General features: G+C 40.2%; 1 protein-coding gene across 1 annotated transcript in view; it reads right to left on the reverse strand.

Moving 5' to 3' along the window:
• The window catches only part of SORCS3 (sortilin related VPS10 domain containing receptor 3), a gene marked incomplete at its 3' end in the record, with an annotated part of 305,158 nt that overhangs the window by 98,801 nt on the left and 187,695 nt on the right, over positions 1 to 18,662 (reverse strand). Inside the window, exon 5 of the mRNA XM_080620247.1 lies at positions 10,608 to 10,681. Within this exon, the coding sequence (XP_080476373.1) occupies positions 10,608 to 10,681 (74 nt within the window). The remainder of the gene's footprint in view (positions 1 to 10,607; positions 10,682 to 18,662) is intronic.

The raw sequence follows: 18,662 nt of genomic DNA on the forward strand, positions 1-18,662 counted from the left end.
CTGAAAAGCTTCAGAGTGAAAGCATTACTTCATAAATGCATGCAGCAGTAGATGAATAAAAATAACACTTAAATTGTCCAAAGAGAGAATGCCAGTATGCAGCTTGGCACAGGCAAAATGATTAGGATATGCTGATGAGCCCCATATGCCTATGGGCATTGTACATTGTATTAATTAAGGAAGAATAAGTATCCACATTCCCTGTTGCAGGATATCATGAAGAATCACCCCAGGATAACATCTAACATTCTGGAAATAAATTTGTTGTTCAGTTTATGCATTTTGTAGAAAGGCACGGTGAAAAACTAGTTTTATGTCACAAACCTGTTGTGACAGTTGTTTCTCTGCATTACAGATGCTGAAGAGAACAAATAGCTTATTTCATTCTTTGACCTTTAACCATCAGCCAGAAAAAGACAAGAGAGAACGGAACAAAGAAGAAGGGGAAGGAGAAGAAAGAGGGGAATAAACCATTCTGTTCTGGACCAGCAAGCATAAATGTATTAACATGTCTCCTTGCCCCAAAAATATCACATTTAATTAGCTACTGAGAGCAAGATGCTCATTTGTCTCAACATCCACAAGAGGAAAAGACAAAGAAGCAGGAAACAAAAAGGATTTTGGCAGAAAACAGATATGCAAAGAAAGGCTCTGTCTGTAGGAACAGCAAGTCTGCATGGCTGTTGCATGGCTGTGATGGGTAAAAGCAACAGCGACAGGAGGTCTGCAGATCACCATGTGTCTCATGACAAGATAGGATTGCATTCAAACCAGAAGCATCCTCACCAACAGAATGAAGAGGATATGAACAAAATGGCCACAGCCACTTGTGAGTCTTTCCATCATCAGTGGAAGAACGACATTGTAGCAGGGGAGATCAGGGAAGCCAGGGAGCTTTTGTGGGTTTTATTCCAAGTTAGATGGATGCACAAACAATAGGGAGACAGAAAGCCTAGAAGGCTGAGCACTAGACACACTCCCAGCTGTTCACAATGGAAAAGTCCCAAAGCATCCCCATTCTCAAAGCATTACCGTTTTCAAGTAAGAATGGTCAGAGCAGAATGCTGCAGTGGGAGTTTGTGCTACTCACATGTCAAGAAGTAAAGATGTATGGTCAAGCGGTAGGTAATCAGAGTTTCTCTTTGTTGAGTTCTTAATCTGTTGTTACAGATGAGCAATAAAAGGGAAGAAAAGTACAAGGCTAAATGAAAAGTAATACTCTACTGTTTTCTAGCCTCAAGGAAAATTCCAAACTGTCAATGCACTATTCACATCTAATGATTTGTAGAAAGAAAAAAGAAGAAACAACCAAAAACAATTCTGGAGAAACTACAGTAGATCCAGAAATGGCTTCAGGGAGTCGCTATTACAAATTGCCCTTAAAATCAGTATTATAATAGAACATGTCTCCTTCCCTCAAAGATTTTCAATCAAAACCTGAAAACCAAAAGTATTGTGAGCAAAACCTAAGAATGTTTCTGCACCCTTTGGCCAAAAAACTGGCAGGGTTTTTGGTTTGTTTTTCTTTACTTTTCTTCCAATTAAAAAGTGGATTTTCTCCTATGGGAGACAACCTAGATCTACTGACTTCAGCTCTGAAGTCTTCAGGTATTACTTATTATTTCCTAAGTCCATGCTGGCAGTCACAGGTCAGTATGTTTCTCTCTCAGCCACAGAACTTCTGATATTTCACTGAACATGGAAATCTGTTTAGTGTCTACATCCCATTTTATTGTCTTCTGCCCAGTGGAGGACAATTATCTGTGAGATAATTACAGAGCTATGATAACCACAGCTATTCCAATCAGCTCACTAAAAATATGCAAGTGAAACAGCCTCACTCACTGGCTTCTCACCCTTGTTCTGTATATGAGCAGCAAGAGACAAGTTACTGAATCAACATTATTTAAAAGAACCTGTAGTGCAGCTAATAAGATACTCCTTCCTGCTCTTACATTCTGATGTAGCTTCATGCTTGCTATGCTTAACAATAGCAGAATTAAACTCATCTCATTTTACAGAGGAGGCTCAGGGGAATGCGAGGGAGCAAAAGGATGGGTGTTTCAATTTCTTCTCTTGGCGAGAATGAATTCTGCCTCATATAACTGCTGATGAATTGTCGTTTTAAGAGAGTTTGTTAATTTCCAACAGGCAGAAGGCATAAAGAGGGACCTCCTTATCTTTAATGGATGGTATTGAGAGACACGAATGGCTCACTTTTAAATGAATGGAGAAACATCTTGTCTGCTTTACCATGATAAGACTGTTCTTTCTGCACAGCATGAGTTCAGCTCCTTCTGTTAAATAAAACAACTGTTTTTGTTCAACTTGATAGCACCAAAACTTCCAAAGGTTCAGAGGCTGAAGTCAATTCAGAGAAATTAAGTGGAATTTACCTGGGTCCTTCCTGATTCTTCTTGAGAAAATCTACCTGAACAGCTTTGAGGTATGACGGAAAATCTCGTTTCAAACAGAAATGTTCCCTGATATCACTGGTGTACTTGTCGAGGATAAATTCTCCATTAGATTGCACCTTTCTCCATTGCAAGAATGCTTCCAGCCTCAAAAACAAGAGCTGTAAGACCCCCTACAAAGGTGCATCTCTTGAAATCCAACTAGGCCATTAGGGATGAGGTCTGGGGCAGAAGTGAGGCTGGGTCCAGTAAAGATGCTCCCTCCCTGATGCCAGCAGGTGCTTTGCCACTGACTGAAATGGCTGGAACATTATGTCCATAATCAGAATATGTGAAAAAATCATTCCTAAACTCCTCAGAACAGTGGTGATTTTTAAAACAACTACCAACGGTTTCTCCTCCAGTCATCTTAAAACAAGAGGGGTTCTCTCCCACACTGAAAATTATCACCCATCTGTGCAGAAGCAAAGAGATTACTATGGTATAGAACAAAGGCCAAAACCTAAGCCGAATCCCACACAAAAGTGGGAGTATATTCTTTGCTAGCCAAAAAGCACAAAATATGATACTACTGTCAGCCTGGCAGCCTAGTTTTTTGTTAGCTTTGCCAAGCTATGACAGTATGGGAGATCCCCATATGCCTCAGAGAGATGCATTATTCAATATAATAATTAGAGGGCTGGTTTTCATCACTGCTTCCTACAAATTATGACAAAGAATTACTCTGGGACTGTTACAGACAGGCAGAAATTAATTCATGCTAAAGTTCACATTCATCAGGGAGAGACAATGAACTCAACCTAGTCAGGTCACATGAGTCTGCAGTACAGCATTTAAGCTTCCAACACCAGCATATGAAACACAGCAATGAAGTCTGGACATTTTATCTGGTTACTTGTTGCATAAGAAGGAAACAGATCCTTCCATCATCCACTGTCCAGACAGGTACGGCACTGGGATCCAGTCCAGGGATCAATCTCTCTTGGTAGAAACACTGAGCAAATTCCTCTTTAGACCTTTCTTACTAGTGGTTTATCTGGTGTGCTCCATTATCAGACACTTAGTCAGAAGAGAGTGGGGGGACTACAAAGTTAGGGATCCAAGAATAGCAATGGAGGAAATAAGAGATGAGACTGCCCTCTGCGACATAAAGGAATTCACAGATGAGAGACCAAAGCAAAAGGCTTTTTTACGGCTGGAAGCCCTAACCACACTATAATATGTGATATTTAGTGGTAAGCATTAAATATGAAAGCAATGAACAGAAATATTTCAGCCCTTACTTTTCCAGTCTTGGGGAAAAAAAAAAAAAATCACTTCCAGACACAGTACATTAACGTCAGAAATATGGCTAAACAGCACAAATTGTACTAAAATCACACCAAATCACAAATTCTAAAAGCCAGCTAGCATATGTGTAAGGACATCCACAGTGACATTAGGGGAGAAGGGGTAATCCTTCCTTCTGAAAGATATGCTGTGTTTCTCAAACAAAAGTAGGTTAGATAGAAAAGTTCCTCAAATGCAATTTATTCCAAAATTGCCCTTTCAGAGCATATACACCATATGTTGAAAGAACTGCTGTGGTAGCAGCCAGAATTTCAGTGGCTGTACATGTATTGTGAGCTGGTTATCATGTGGCTCTTTTCTTGTGGTTCATTTGTTACGCAGTTAATGGGTTTTAAAGGAGAATTTAAAGTATTTTAAATTATTTCCATTTATAATCACACACAACCCTTGTAGTCAGTATGTTATTTTGGTTTTCCTTGCTAAAACAACTTTGATCCCAGGGAGGCTGACAGCATGGCATCCACAGGACTTTGTGAAAAAGTCAAACACTTCTTTTCCTATGAAAGCAGGCAGTAAGGAGAGAAGCATAACACAACAGCAAAGTCAGGCAAAAAACATTCTGTAGGAGTTTGTCCAATGCATCAGCTACTATTTAGGGTTTACATTCACAGTACAAGAGACTAGTTACATTTAATCTCCTTTGTAAAATAAAGTCATTAGGATGAAGAGTAAATATACACCAGAAACCCAAATATCCCATTTGGGGGATTGCTTTTAGTCTCAGGCAAATAGGAAATGTTCTGTAATACTCCTCTAGTACTGTACTAGAGCTTTTTCTCCACCTTCTCCAATGATGTTTTCCCACATCCAGCTATTTGTGTCAATCTGTCATAAATTACTTAAAAGAAAAAATGGACTGTGCTCAGAAATGGGAATGGTAGTCTGAGCAGTACACTAACTGTAGGCACAAAGAGAGCACATGGGGTCTATTTGTCTTCCACAAACCGGTCCTGCAGAGTTTCCCAGAAACTAAAAATGAAGGATTTTGCTGTTCTTGGGGTCATTTGTCTGTTTATACTCTTACATATCCATGAAATCTATCACAGCATCCCTGGAAGAACACTTAGCAAACTGTAGTTGAAAAACAGGATAGGATTAAGCTTAGGAAAAAATATGGACAAAAGCAAAATATAAAACTTACAAACATTTTTCAAACTTTATTGATCACTCATATAAGCCACTATCACAGTGATGAAGTTATATATTATCAGCATACTGAACATCTAACTTGGATATTAGGGACTAATATCTGCTCTAAATCACAAAAGATCAGGATGTGAAGAGGGGCCAGGGTGTCTTTATGTTGGCTTTATCCAGGCACTTTGTTTCAGACTGCACTCTTTCCCTACTTTAATTTTAAAAAATCATATACTGCAAAAGGAGATTCTAATCAAATTAAAAAATCACTTTTTAAAACATGCAAAAAATGTCAAACATTTCAGGATGTTCTTTTGCTTAATTTTCTGTGAGAAACATTTTGATAATGTTGCCTTGAATTCTGAAATATCTGTATCGACTTCAAAATTTCAACAAAAATAAATGCTATTTCAGCCAATAAAAAAGTATCCAACTCTATATCCATCTTCCATTTCTCTCACTGCCATTGAGTTACTGTAGAATCACAAGTTAGTCAGCTACTACCTAATGTTTGGAAACATTAAATATCTACAGTGCCAACTGCATTAATTGTAGGCACACAAAAAGAAAATAAAATCCCTAACCTCACAGTTCCCCCACATGCCCATCTTTTAAGTGAAAAGGAAAATAAAATGGGTTTTATTACCGCTATGGTATTGTGATCTTTAATTAACTAATGGGACCTTGCAAGGAAACCTTTCAATTTATGCCTAGAACTTTTAAGAAGGTGTCATGCCTCCTCAACTCCTACTACAGAGCTTGAGGCTACAGGTCGAAAATTTTGTCTTCAGCCTAGTACATAGAGTTCATGGTCATGGTAGCTTGAAGAGGACATTCCAGATTTACGTTAGCATTACCCTCTGGAAGAAAAACCTTTTCCAGTTGTTCCCACCTATAGGGCACGGGAAGCAAATCCCTTAATAGAGGCAAACGAGTCATTAGCCCACAGGAGCCTACAGTAATAGGTCCCTGTTCAGTTCTTCGTGTAAGATTTACAGGAACAGCCACTGGGTACATGCCTCAATGAAACTATAGGTGGTGTTATCCTACAACTGCCAAACCGGAATTTTTCTTTTTATCCACAGCTCCATCTATAATATAGTTTTAATTCTGAAAAAAACCCTCTAATTCAGGATTGCTTAATAGTCAATTTGACATTTAGAAGACTATGTTTTCTTAACACTAAACTTGGCTGCAAAAAATCAGGAGAGGTTTCCCCAGTACTGTGTGATGACACCATCTGTCAATGATTAGTGGGATTTACAGGAGAGATAGGCACATATTTGACTAACCATTTCACTGCTGGCAAAGTAGATACATAAAGGTAACCTTAGCTGTATCCAAGGGTCACTTCTGAACTGCTGCTGAAACAGTCTGTGTGGACCCAAATTGGCACTGGAATTAAAATTATCAGGACTGAGGAAATAAAAAGAGACACAAACCTCTGCCCATCTGCAGATACAAACGCAGATCATAACCTTTTGAAACACTGAGATAAATCCCTCATCTTCTGCTACATTACTCTGAAATATCCAAACCAGTCTTCCCTATACTCTTCATGAAATTCAAGCTGCAAACAAATAAAAATACACTGGCTAAATTTTATCACTGTTACCATCTGAAATCATGACAAAAAGGACTGAGAACCTTGCCCTCAAGAGGCAAAATTTGCTGGCTTATGCCCCAAACAACTGTGACAGAAACCCTGTAACTCCAAAGCATATCCTAACTGGATGCCTAGCCCTTTTCATTGAAAGCACAGCTTGTTCCCTTCTCCTGATTTTTAATCCATGGAGATCAAAAAGGTTGTGGCTTGCATTCATGGATACCAAAACAACCAGAAATATGGTTGGTTAACATAGAAAAACAAAATACAAAATTCAGTGAGGGAATCAGCAGTGTCTTTGAGAACTGCTTGCTACACTACAACACATCACATTTTTCCTATTTGTAGATACAAACACTGCTTCTTGAAGCCATGTCCTATTTTCCTCCTCCTGCTGTCTCTCCGCTCTTGCTTTGTTGGTGCTTTTGCCCAACTTTCACCACTAGTGCGTATTTCAGTGTCTTTTACTGACTAGGCTCATCCTGAGCACTGACTTCAGAGCTCAAAATTTCCCCATAGCCATGAGAAATGATGTGCAGATTTTTCCCTCTCTTCCATACAAATTTGTTTTCCCCACATTCCCGCTCCTAGGCTTTCACAGAATCACCCAAAGTCCCACAGAGCATGTTTAAAAATATATAAATAACAGAGAAAAGGGTAAATGTCTAGGTGTACCAGGCAAAAAAATAATGGAAAACGGTCCCACAGCCACCACTTCATATCCCCCAGTGAAACACGAATGAGTCCTCCAGCAAAAAGCAGACTGAGGAAACCGCTACATTCCTACAGTACAAAATACGGATGGTATTTTTTATATCCCTCCACATGACAGCACAGGTGTCTAAGTTACAGTGAAAAAATACAGCCCAGAGAGAGCTGCAGAAATGTTTTGAAAGAAAAGAACACTGAGTAGGTCTTTAACAAACTTTGCACCCATGCTGGTTCCAGTTATCTTTAGTAATTTCAGAGTGATGAGTGATCTGGGAATTTCTGTATCACATTAGCGTAAGTTCCTATTTCCATCCCTACAGGATCCTGAGTTATTAAAATCTCTGAGGCCAAGGCACGTGGGAGCCAAATTTGGATGCCTGTACTCACATCAAGTAACACATTCTGTTCAAGCTCTACCATTGCCATCAGTGGGTGTAGCTAAAAAATGAATCACTACTACAGAAGTAGAGATCTCAAATCCCAGGTTTTATAACTATACATGGCCTAGAAGTGAGTCTCAGCTCATGCACAAACTTTGAGCTGGTTGCAGGAACTGATGAGAAATATCTCATAAACTGCAGGATATGTGACATCCGTATGGGATGAGAGCACAAAACTGCAACCCAGTGATTAGCACAAAGATCTGGGACTAAGGAAAGAAGTTGAAGGCAAGATCCAGGAATCAAAGCCACAGATCAGTCCTGGAGCTTAGGACTTTAATTTTGACCACTGGGGAGCCACCATGGACGCTGCCTGCCAGAGCTACAGCAAAACGCAGATTGACCTGCGTGCCCATGACAAACAGAGAGGTCTTACTTACCCTGCTGAGTGAAAGTTCACATCCCAACTTCACGAGTTCTGATACAATCATAATTTTCTCCTGCCCTTCAAGTGTCTGTATCTGAGCTCTCTCAGGGAAGGTATAATTACTTGGAAAGGTCTCCGAGAGAAAAGTAAGACCTCTCCCTATCATGCTGCCTGATCCCATGAACCAGGTGAAGTCTATAGACTTCAGAAACCCATTCAAGGCAGCCTGAGTGATGAAAGTCATGCTTTGAAGGCAAAAATATTCAAGAAAGGCTGCCTCAGATAAAGTCAGCTGCATTCAGATCAGATGAAGACTGTCCCATTTGATGAAGGATGCTTACCTGAGCCCCTACTAATAAACAATGCAGAGCAGCACAAACAAGCAGCTTGGTCTCTGATTTTAGCATCTTCCTATCATTATTATTTAACCTTACCTGGAAGTTTTAATTAAGAGGTTTAGTAACGTAGGATTTGATAGGCTGATGAACTCCTCAGAATAGTGGCTCATGTCCCTTTGAAACTTATAGCTATACCTACTTTCTTCCTCTTTCATAGCCTAATAAAAAGGATCACCAAATCCCTGAGGCTAGTGTTCTCCTTGCATTTCTTTTTCTGTATACGCCTTATAAGCCAGAGCTTGTAAGCCATCACAGTCTGCAGCTTTAAAAAGAAAGAAAGAAGAAAAGCAAGAAATCGGCCAAGGAGAGTTATTACATTCCAAAATTTCAACACCTCTGACCCCTGCATCACAAATTGGTTCAAATCTCTCTCACTCTGAGAAAAACCTAATTCACTCTCTTGGAAAATTTATTGTCAGTGGGACAATATTTCTCAGTGGAATAAAGATTACTAGGTCTATGCCATATGAGTTTTAACTAAAGAAGACTTCTACGTTTTCTATGACAGACACATAAAACAGACACATTAACCATTATTACATGAAAGTAGAAAATAAACCACAACACAGCTTCTCCTTTAGAAAGATTTTCTGCTTTGTTCCACTTTATTTTCTAAGAAAGCCTCTCCCCTAAGCAAAATTGTACTATTTGAAGTGTAAGGTACAATTATCCCATAAGACCATCTATTCTACTCCTCAGAAGGATGCACCTGAAGAGGAGCTACACTTAGCTTTTTCATGTGCACCCTGCACAAAATCAAAGGATTTTGGATAGTTGGGTCAATCAACCACCTGCCATTCGAACCGTGAGAACATAACCTCTTTTCATTCACTATGGAAATGTGAAACAGTAACGTGGTCAGAAAAGATTCTAGATCTTTGATACATTTTGTAGGACCCTACAACTTCCTTTTCTCCATGTTCAAAAAACTTCTTATACTGTCCAAAATCCATAGGTACATTAAGGGAAATCTCCCTTGATTTCAAAAAGCTGTGTTTTAAATGTGGGAGTCTAAAGCTGTTTAAAGAGATTTATTTGCAGAAGGACCTAAGCAATTTGAAAACCCCATGAGGTAGCCATCTCCACTGCAAAGTGTGGCAGTATTGCAGGTACAATCTATAGATATTTTGGGCCTGGGTGTCAGATACTTTTAAGGGTTGAAAAAAATTCTATGACAATTTGACTCTAAAATCTATACACCATGCTCTGCCATTACGAGTCAATACTTAAAGTCATCCAAGTCTTTCCTATTTTTACTGTTCAAAGTAAGAGCCTCTTGTTCTTTAATATCATGAACATTTTTGGCCTTAAATACCAGGCACTTCTTTTAACTATTCACAGATTCTGCCAAGCAGCACTTCTATGCACACACCAGCACCTGCATGTAAAAAGTACAGCGTTAAGAATCTCATTCAAGCCCCAATCCTCGATTCAACTACAGAAGAATATTGCTGGGTTTTCTCTTCTGCACTGAAATCAATTCTTGGGCCTTCATGGAGGACAGAAGTTTGGAAAAGCCGCATCTGCAATAGAGGAGCCTGGAGACAGGAACTAAATTTGTTTAATCATCTGGTTTTAAGGCACTTTCGCAATTTTGGAAGCTGACGGTTGGGAAATGGAAAGGAAGATAGTCACAAAGCAGATTTTCAGCAAACTGTTTGCGGATTCCGGGGTCTCACCAGTCAGTAGAAAGGAACTGGCTCCTCAGAGAGTGATTCAAAGCAGAGCCTGAATCACCTTTTCCCCCAGCAGTTGCATAAAGAGACGGGTCAAGAGCGCCCAGCTCTGCAGAAAGACTGCTGTAGGCTAAAGTAGCTCTCAGAAGGGCTGAAAAATAGAAGGCCTAATGATCATAACTCTGTCACTGAAGCATTGGTCAGTTTCTCTGTCTTACTGTAAGTAGGTTATAACAAAGGAACAGAAGTTTTGCAATTATCAAATTACTTGTAGTAATCTGTACAAGACACCATTGTTACCAGACAAGAAAGATGTACAAATACAGAGACTATAGCACTGCAAGACATATACTGTGGAGCATATAATATTGATGACCAAAAGCAAGGTTGGTCTTACTGTTCTTAACTAACTTAATGTTCAGGAAAAGCAACCAATTCCTTTAAGCTAGATGCCCTTCTTGCCTCTATGATCTGCTCAAAACAAACAAAGCCTGAGGGCATAACTCACCAGTAAAACCTGTTTGGAGTGACCCGCTCATGCATTAGCTGCCATTTTCTTCCGAAGTCCATGGAGCTGTACAGCTGAAAAAGAGAGAGAGAGAAAGTTTAAGCTCTGAGGAAGAAGAGGAAGGACTGCTGCTAAATAAAATATCAAAATCAGCTCAGATTAAAGGACAGAAATGGATTGTCCTGCATAATTATCGATCAGCCTTGCTGCCAGGAAACGCTAACAAGGCAATCTCCTCCCCTCATATTCAACTCAGACTGAGCTCTTGAGACTCAAAAGCAGGTTGGCTCTTCCAAACCTTTTCAAACATTTTTGTGCTTCCTGATCTCAGCTGACAACACGTTCACTTTGGCTACCATATGACAAAGCTGGCAGTCCCCCTGGCTTTTTCAGCCCAACAGGAAGCAGGTGATTGATGACATGTAAATACCTAACATTAAACAGAATCAGAGGCAAATTAGATCAGTTGACTATGATGTGATAGGTAGTGGCTCCATACTCAAGGTCATTTTCATGGTGTTTATTACGTTTCTCTTCTGTGTGGGAAAAAAAGGAAATTGCTCGTAATTTATGTCTTTTATGTTCAGAACAAGTTCTAAATTTTGAGATAAGTTAGAAATCAATCTGCTCGTTGGTTAAACATTAAAGATATTGAAGTGGCTCTTCCTGAAAGCCAAATTTGCAATATAATGATAGTTTTGAGTCCTTCTGGCTAACAAATGGCACAGCTGTTCCATGCAACTCTACTAACTCTCGGACATAGGTTTACTTCATACAACTCTGCTTAAAGCCAGAAACACCGTTCTCTCCATTCTCCATATAATTAGTTTACTACCCACAATCTACTCACTCATAATCAAAGCATATGTAAGCTGCTTTTCTCCAACTCAGAGAAAGTTTGTTTCTTCAGAAAAAAATAAACTTTGAGAAATAACAACACTGTTTTACAACTAGATCACAGAGAAATAAATAGCAGGCAGTGTTTGGAACAGGATTTCAAATAAATTTAATCTGAAATAAATTCTGCCTTAATAAAACAAGGTTTGATTGCAGCCTAAGGAGGTAGATAACAGAGCTGGAAAAGTTAAATGTTTGTAATATCCAAATTTAGGTCCTTAATGGGAAAACGATATCATTTGAGAAAAGGTTCTGCATTTGATTTGATTTTGAGTAACTGGATTTACAAATCAGTGGCAGGTCTATGTTCAGATTAGAAGGGTTCACAACCTAGTGATGTGTATTATGGCACAGTTATGATGGACTGCTAACTGTACCTGGGAAGATAAACTATATGCGCTCACACTGAATATTAAAGTTTTTTGAATGGGCAGTATATTTGACCACAGAGCTTCCACAGCCACATCAGAGCTGGACCATAGAACAATTTACAGAGGTGATTGGAAAGGGCTGTTTGAGCAGTGTTCAAAGCCTGAGGCAGCTGATTAATTCTTACCATGTTTGTACTCAACTACACAACCAAACCAGTGTATAGCTAGTAAAAGGAAACAAAAACTGAAATTCAGATCTCATCAATTATCTAATGCAACTGGTACGTGTAAAGACAAAAGACTCAGTCCTTTGCATTTGTGCCACGGGAAGCCCAGTTTCTGCCAATGACAGCTCAAGCTGAATAATGCACATAAGGGGAAAACAGTTGGAGGCAGATATCCTCCAATGTTCCTGTCAAAATGGGCTCCAGTTATGTAGACTTCATTTCAACCAACATTGATGGGCCTGTGGTAAGAAATATTAGGAAATATTCTGTGCCCCATGTTCTTCAGGAGATCAGACATGATCTGAATTTCTGATTTGGCTGTAACTGGCACTGTCACTAGATAAGGTAAGATGCTGCACTAAAAGCCCACATTATCTGGGCTTCCTCTGCTTTTCTAGTCAGACAACCACAGTGATAGTCTAAAATAATACAGTATAGAACTGTTTGACCAAAAAGGAATTATCTGTAGATACAAAATAAAGCTTAGACTGACTGACGGTAGAAGGATTAAATTGAACTTGCAGCCTTTAGGTGATTTTGGTTAAAGAGATAAGGAGGATATTATTCATTTCAAGACCATTTATTTATTTATTCACCTACTTATTCTAGTCATTCACTTTGAATTTTAACCAGATGATTGAGTCTTGAAGCTGTATAACAAAACAATTCCTGAATGGTCTCTCTGGACCAGTTCACTTTTCTAGTATTATTTACAGATGCAAATGTTAATGTTGAATTACTAAATAAAATATAAAAAAAAACATTTTCTAATATGCATTAAAATTGAATACACATATATATATACACTTTCTGCTCATCTCCTTTAGAAGAGAGAACAAATTTAGTAGCAAGTACAGCAGATTTCTATGGAAATTATTTTGGCCTAAGGCTGAATACTAAGCAATGGAAAGAAATGAGGTTTGTTTGGTGCCAAGATCTTCCATTTTTAAAGCCCTCCTCTAGCTCTTTAGAGATGAGTAATCTCTGGTATTTCCTCCTACCAGAGCATTCTAACACATTGGTTCAAGAAGGATGGACTTAGTGTACTATGAGGGTGTACTGTGAGTGTATGCCTTTTCTGCAACCTCCTTGTGTTATTTGACCTACTCTAATAAATGAAAAATTAAGACCATTATGGGTCTTTATGTTTGTATAGGCTGGTCTTGTGCCTTGATGGAGCTAGAGTCGTATGCAGAGGACTTGACTAAGGAGCAAAATCCAAAACCTGGCTCAAGGCAAGGGTGATAAAATTCATATTTGAACATGAAGTTGGAATCCTGCATCTACCACAGAGGCACCTCAGTAACACAGTCACAGCACTCAGTCAATCCCAGCAACCTCTGCACCTATTTGAGCAGACAGGTACCAGGAGCCTCCTAAAAGCTAAGGTGCTTTTGAACACAAATACATAATGTTCAAATTCCCTACTGAGTCCATGTGAATGATGCTTATGTACCCTTGCAGCAGGCAACAGGGCTTTTTACTAGGCATGACCCTATAATTTCTGCTTGCCTGCAGACTGGCATGCGACAGTGCCACAGGGCAGATGGGATTCAGGAAGGTGAACGGGCCAGCACTGCATGTCAAATAAATATAACTTTTAATGTGCTCTCAGGCCTGATGAAGCATCTAAAGTATTGCGCTTACAGTATAAGCCCAGTCACACCAGCAGGATCCAAGAGCATCTCTGCTTCCACCCCTGGTTTTGGGGTCACATCAGTTCAGCAGTACAGGTGCAGTCTTTGAGAATGGGTACTGAGCACTGGGGACAATCTGCCTATGCTCAGAACCTGCTTAGACCTACCATTAAAAAAAGGCTGTACCATTGATGCTCGCAACATCTTGCGAAACAGTGCTAATCCAATTGTAGTTCTGCTTGATAACTGCAATAATGTACAAGGACTTCTCTAAACAAAAAACATATATCCTGCTTCTTCGGGTAATGAGGCAGAACTGTTAAGAAGGAACATCAGGCCCTGAACTTTGTATGACTACTCAGAAGAAAACGGGCAGTAATTAGGTAAAAGGTAATTCTGGCAGGGGGCAGCCAACCAACTCGAGAAACTCATTAACTCAAAAGAAATACTGAGCCTGCATGCCTGATTGCATGAGAAGTGAGAGGGACCTTTAACCAATACGGGGTGGAATACTTATTAACAAATTGTATAACTCAACCAATGGACAATAATTTCTTTGTTTGTCAAAATGTGTAAAAGCTTAAAATTATAATCATTGGGGTGCTTGATTTGTGAAGACTTCCACTGAGCACCCTGCATAGAATAAACAATGTCTCCTTTCTAAACTAGACTCTGTCTTTGTTTAGAAAGTGCCAAATCAGAAACACTATCAAGAGGTAAATAGCAAATGTTTACCCAAACGGCATCACAATACTCCACACTCAAGGGTGGTAGCACCAGACTTATCACATCCACCAACACAGTCCTATGTTTTACCAGGAACACACAATTTGTGTGAGGAAAGACCTTGGCAATCTAAATGATATACAACTTTATTTCACCACAGGCCAGAACCTTAACAGGCTTGTCTTGCTCAGCACAACACTGAATCATAAGGATATTGCATACCACAGGCAGATTGCCGCTTCTTCAAACTCTAAGAACACTTGCAACATTTTGTTTAACACTGGCATTCTTCCCAAGATAAGCAGCAAGCCCCTTGAAGAGGAAGCTTTATCGCTGATGTCAGATTCTATGCCACAGACATGTGTGACTGCCAGAAAGAGCTGGAAAGGAAGGAGTTACACACACATGCATGCATGCATGCACAGTGTTGCATATGAAAAACATTCCCATGCTCTTGTAATTCTCCAGAACAAATTCTCAGCTAACTTGCTTGGAGGATCTTGTTTGGGGCTGGGTAATTTTGTGTGGTTTATTTTCCCAAAGAAAACTAGCAAAAAAAACCAGACCAAAACAAAAGGAAGCTTTTACTGAAGAAGATAAACTTCTCTGAACTGGCATAGTGTGAGAAACTGTCCTGCTTATATCCCATTTACAGAAAGAGGGAAGAAGAATGAGCAATGAGGGGAAAACGTGGAAACCATAGGAAGAAACTCAACCCCTTAATGTTAGTCATCTATGTCTGAGCTAGTCACCAAGGCTCATTTTCAGACAGGGAAGAAACAGGCTTGGGAAAAAATTTCCATACTAAGATACACTTCTAAAATGGTTTATTATTCGTGCCTCGGAAATCTCCATTTCTCTCCACAGATGATTCAGCTGACACCGATTTCATGTTAGATTCCCTGTTCTCAGGTTGACCTGCTTGGTCTTCATGGGGAAGCAAGCAGAAGACTGAAGATTCAAGGCAAGCTGAAGAAAAGCCAAGCATACAGTCGCTTGGGTACACTTTACCACAGGAAGCAGCACACTGAAGATGTCATGTATAGATTGAAAAGCAACAGACAACGGACTAAAGAAATTCAGATAGCTTTGATATTTATAGACTTCTGTGCTCAAACACAGAAGAATAATTAGGGCATCAGGAGCATACGTAAAAAGCTTATATCCAAATAAACTCAAATACCTTTTGTAGCTATGAAATCAGGCCTAGTGGCCTGAACAAACATATGGTGAGAATCTCAATAGTTTCCTGTCTGCCAGCCAACCCTGGAGCACAAATAATGGTGTCAGATAAAGTGAGGAAGAACAGCTGGACTATATGCACTTAAAAGAACAATTCGTCTATTACAAGCAAAACTTTGCTTCCCCTAGACAACACATCCAGCTGATGATGGGAAGATGTATTCATATTATTCCAGCAGTGTGAGAGTCAGCCTAGTGGTAATAACTGGGCAGCAGCTGACACATGGTAGCATGATGGAAGAGGAGGGGCAAATTAGCCTGGCCTGCCATGTCCTCAGAAGAGCATGATCCCAAACAGGAGCTTGGATTGCTTACATGAAAAGATGGCTCTGATCCCAGAAAAGCACAAAAGCAGACTAACACCTTCTCAGCCAGAACTAGTGCGAAAAATCTACAAGATGTGTGGAGGGTTCCTGCCAAAAAATCGAACTGTGACAGAAGAGAATTAAAATTAGGTCAACATTTCTGTAGGAAACTGGACTGTGTGCAAGCAGGCTGCAAAGGGTAACTCAGAAAAGCAAGTCTGTTGGAGGGTCTTAAATTTTCTCTACAGAGGGAAAATGACCACGATCACTGGAAAAAAATTAGAGGCTTAGAAACAGAGAAAAAGTTATAAACCACTTAGAAAACTGGAAGGTGAGTGTTTTCTTTACACTTCAGTGTTACTGGTTAAATTATAAAAGGAGAAGAAGGTGGCAAATTAACATGCCAGAAAGTTCGTTCCTAGAAGGAAAATGAACTGGAGAAAAAGCTCCCAACGCTTTTCAGCCTCGAAAGTGTAGAATAGAGAAGCCATGTCTGACAACTGCTAAAGATGACACATTAAATGGAAGAAAACAGCCATATGCAACTGTATTGGGCTTACATGACAAGGTTTTGGTAGTCCAGGGGCTACAGGGGTGGCTTCTGTGAGAAGCTGCTAGAAACTTCCCTATGTCCAACAGAGCCAATGCCAGCTCCAAGACAGACCCACTCCTGGCTAAGGCTGAGCCCATCAGCAACAGTGGGAGCGCTTCTGTGATAACATGTGTAACAAGGGGGAGAAAAAAACCCTGTGCAATGGCAGTCGGAGAGAGGACTGAGAATATGTGAGAGAAGAAACCCTTCAGGCACTAAAGTCAGTGAAGAAGGAGGGGGAAAATGTTCTCCAAGTGCAAGATTCTACTGCAGCCCATGGTGCAGGCCATGGTGAGTCACGTTGAGACCCTGCAGCCCATCCAGGTCCACGGTGGAGCAGGTATCTACCTGCAGCCCATGGAGGACCCTACGCTGAGGCAGGGGATGCCCAAAGGAAGCTGTGACCCTGTGGGAAGCCTATGCTGGAGCTTTGGTGGGTAACTTGCTTCCAGCCAGGGTCAACCCACTACCGCAACAAATTCAAACTGCAGCAAAAATGTTTCAGGAGATGACAATAACATTTTTTCTAAAGGCACATGGGGCAGCTGAACACTTCAGGAGAAACATTTTGCAAGATCTTGGAACAATATTCTGTGTAGAATAAATGGACGGTCCTCCCATACCCCACTGTAAAGCAAGATCTTTTTTCCACACCTAAAATTAGACTTAAGAAGGATTTAATAAGGTTGCCCTTACTCAGGGAAAAAAACCCACAAAAACAAAACAAAGGAGCCTGCACCATAGGAGATAACTGCTCCAGCAAGTGAAAGGATATGAGTAATAATTGCATTTCTCCCTGTTCTTCTTTCATTTAAATCTAAAATTACACCTAACCCTTCTCAACCACTGTAAGAATACTTCTCATAGTCAGATCCATCTAGTTACTATGCTCTCCACTTGCTGAGTTTTGCCCAGAAATTCCAAGCTGACAACATACTCCTTTTTTCCTGCTTTATTTTTTCATCATTTGAAAATGGTGCCTTTTTCCTCCAGGTCCAGCTGACACTATCTCCCTATAATTCCTTATTCATACAAATAGTAATCAGATCCAAAATCCCCAAGGAATTCAACTTGGGGTAGTAAACTCCTGAACAGCCAAGGCTGACCCAAACATTTCCATTCAATACCCACAACACACAAGCCATTTGCCCTTACTAATTTTTCCATTTGAGATGTCAGAATATTGTGATTTTCCTACTTGTTGTAGTCCCACATGCTAAATCCACTTGTAGAGACCCTCTACAGCAATCCTGCAGCCATCAATTGCCCTCAGCCACTGGTGTGACTTTGGGAGCAGAGCAGACAGTGAAACATCATCAGAGCAGAGCAATAAAAGACAGATGACAGAATTGAGAAGAATTGGATAAGAAGACAAACAGGACAGACGTGGTGTAGCCATGAAGACAGCAGTCAGTACTACAGGAACAGGTCTTATTTCTATGCCACATTTTCTGTCTTAACCTTCCTCACCTATCTTCCATCCCTTCATTTTGGAGGAGAGATGGATACCCCTGCCTTTCACAGCACCAGTGCAATGTTTAAGGTGTGGGATCTATGCAACCCCCTGTCTCAGGTTCTTCTGTGAGGCAGGACATGTTACTTGCAGCACAACAGGGGCAGGACTCAGGTCTAACATGCTTCAGTTGGGTGGCTGAAACTGGGTCAGGAGTAACCCTTGCCATGGGAGCAGCTGTGTTACAGTAGAGGTGCTTCTGGACCTTTAGAGAAGAGAAAAAAGGGCTTCTCACTCTCTTGCTATAAGCTGCTGGAAATCACAATTCAGGTAAGGCATCTGTGGCAGCTCCACAAGAAAGAACCTAAAAACAGATCCTTCTTCTCAAGCCAAAAGATTTGTGTAGCAGCTGGTGGAGCTGAGCTCAGGAGAAAAACCTCTAACAGCACCATATTTATGGGCTTTGTCTACACACAGTTGTAAAAACTAGTAATTGTAATGAAAACAAACGAACCAGTTTATCTCTCTGCTTTGATTTCCTTTCCAGGCAATTAAAGGTTGGATCAACAGACCTCATTACAGTCCAAGGTTCTTCTCTAGTATGG

The sequence above is a fragment of the Psittacula echo genome (assembly GCF_963264785.1).
Source record: "Psittacula echo genome assembly, chromosome: 6".
In the NCBI taxonomy this organism is placed as follows: domain Eukaryota; kingdom Metazoa; phylum Chordata; class Aves; order Psittaciformes; family Psittacidae; genus Psittacula; species Psittacula echo.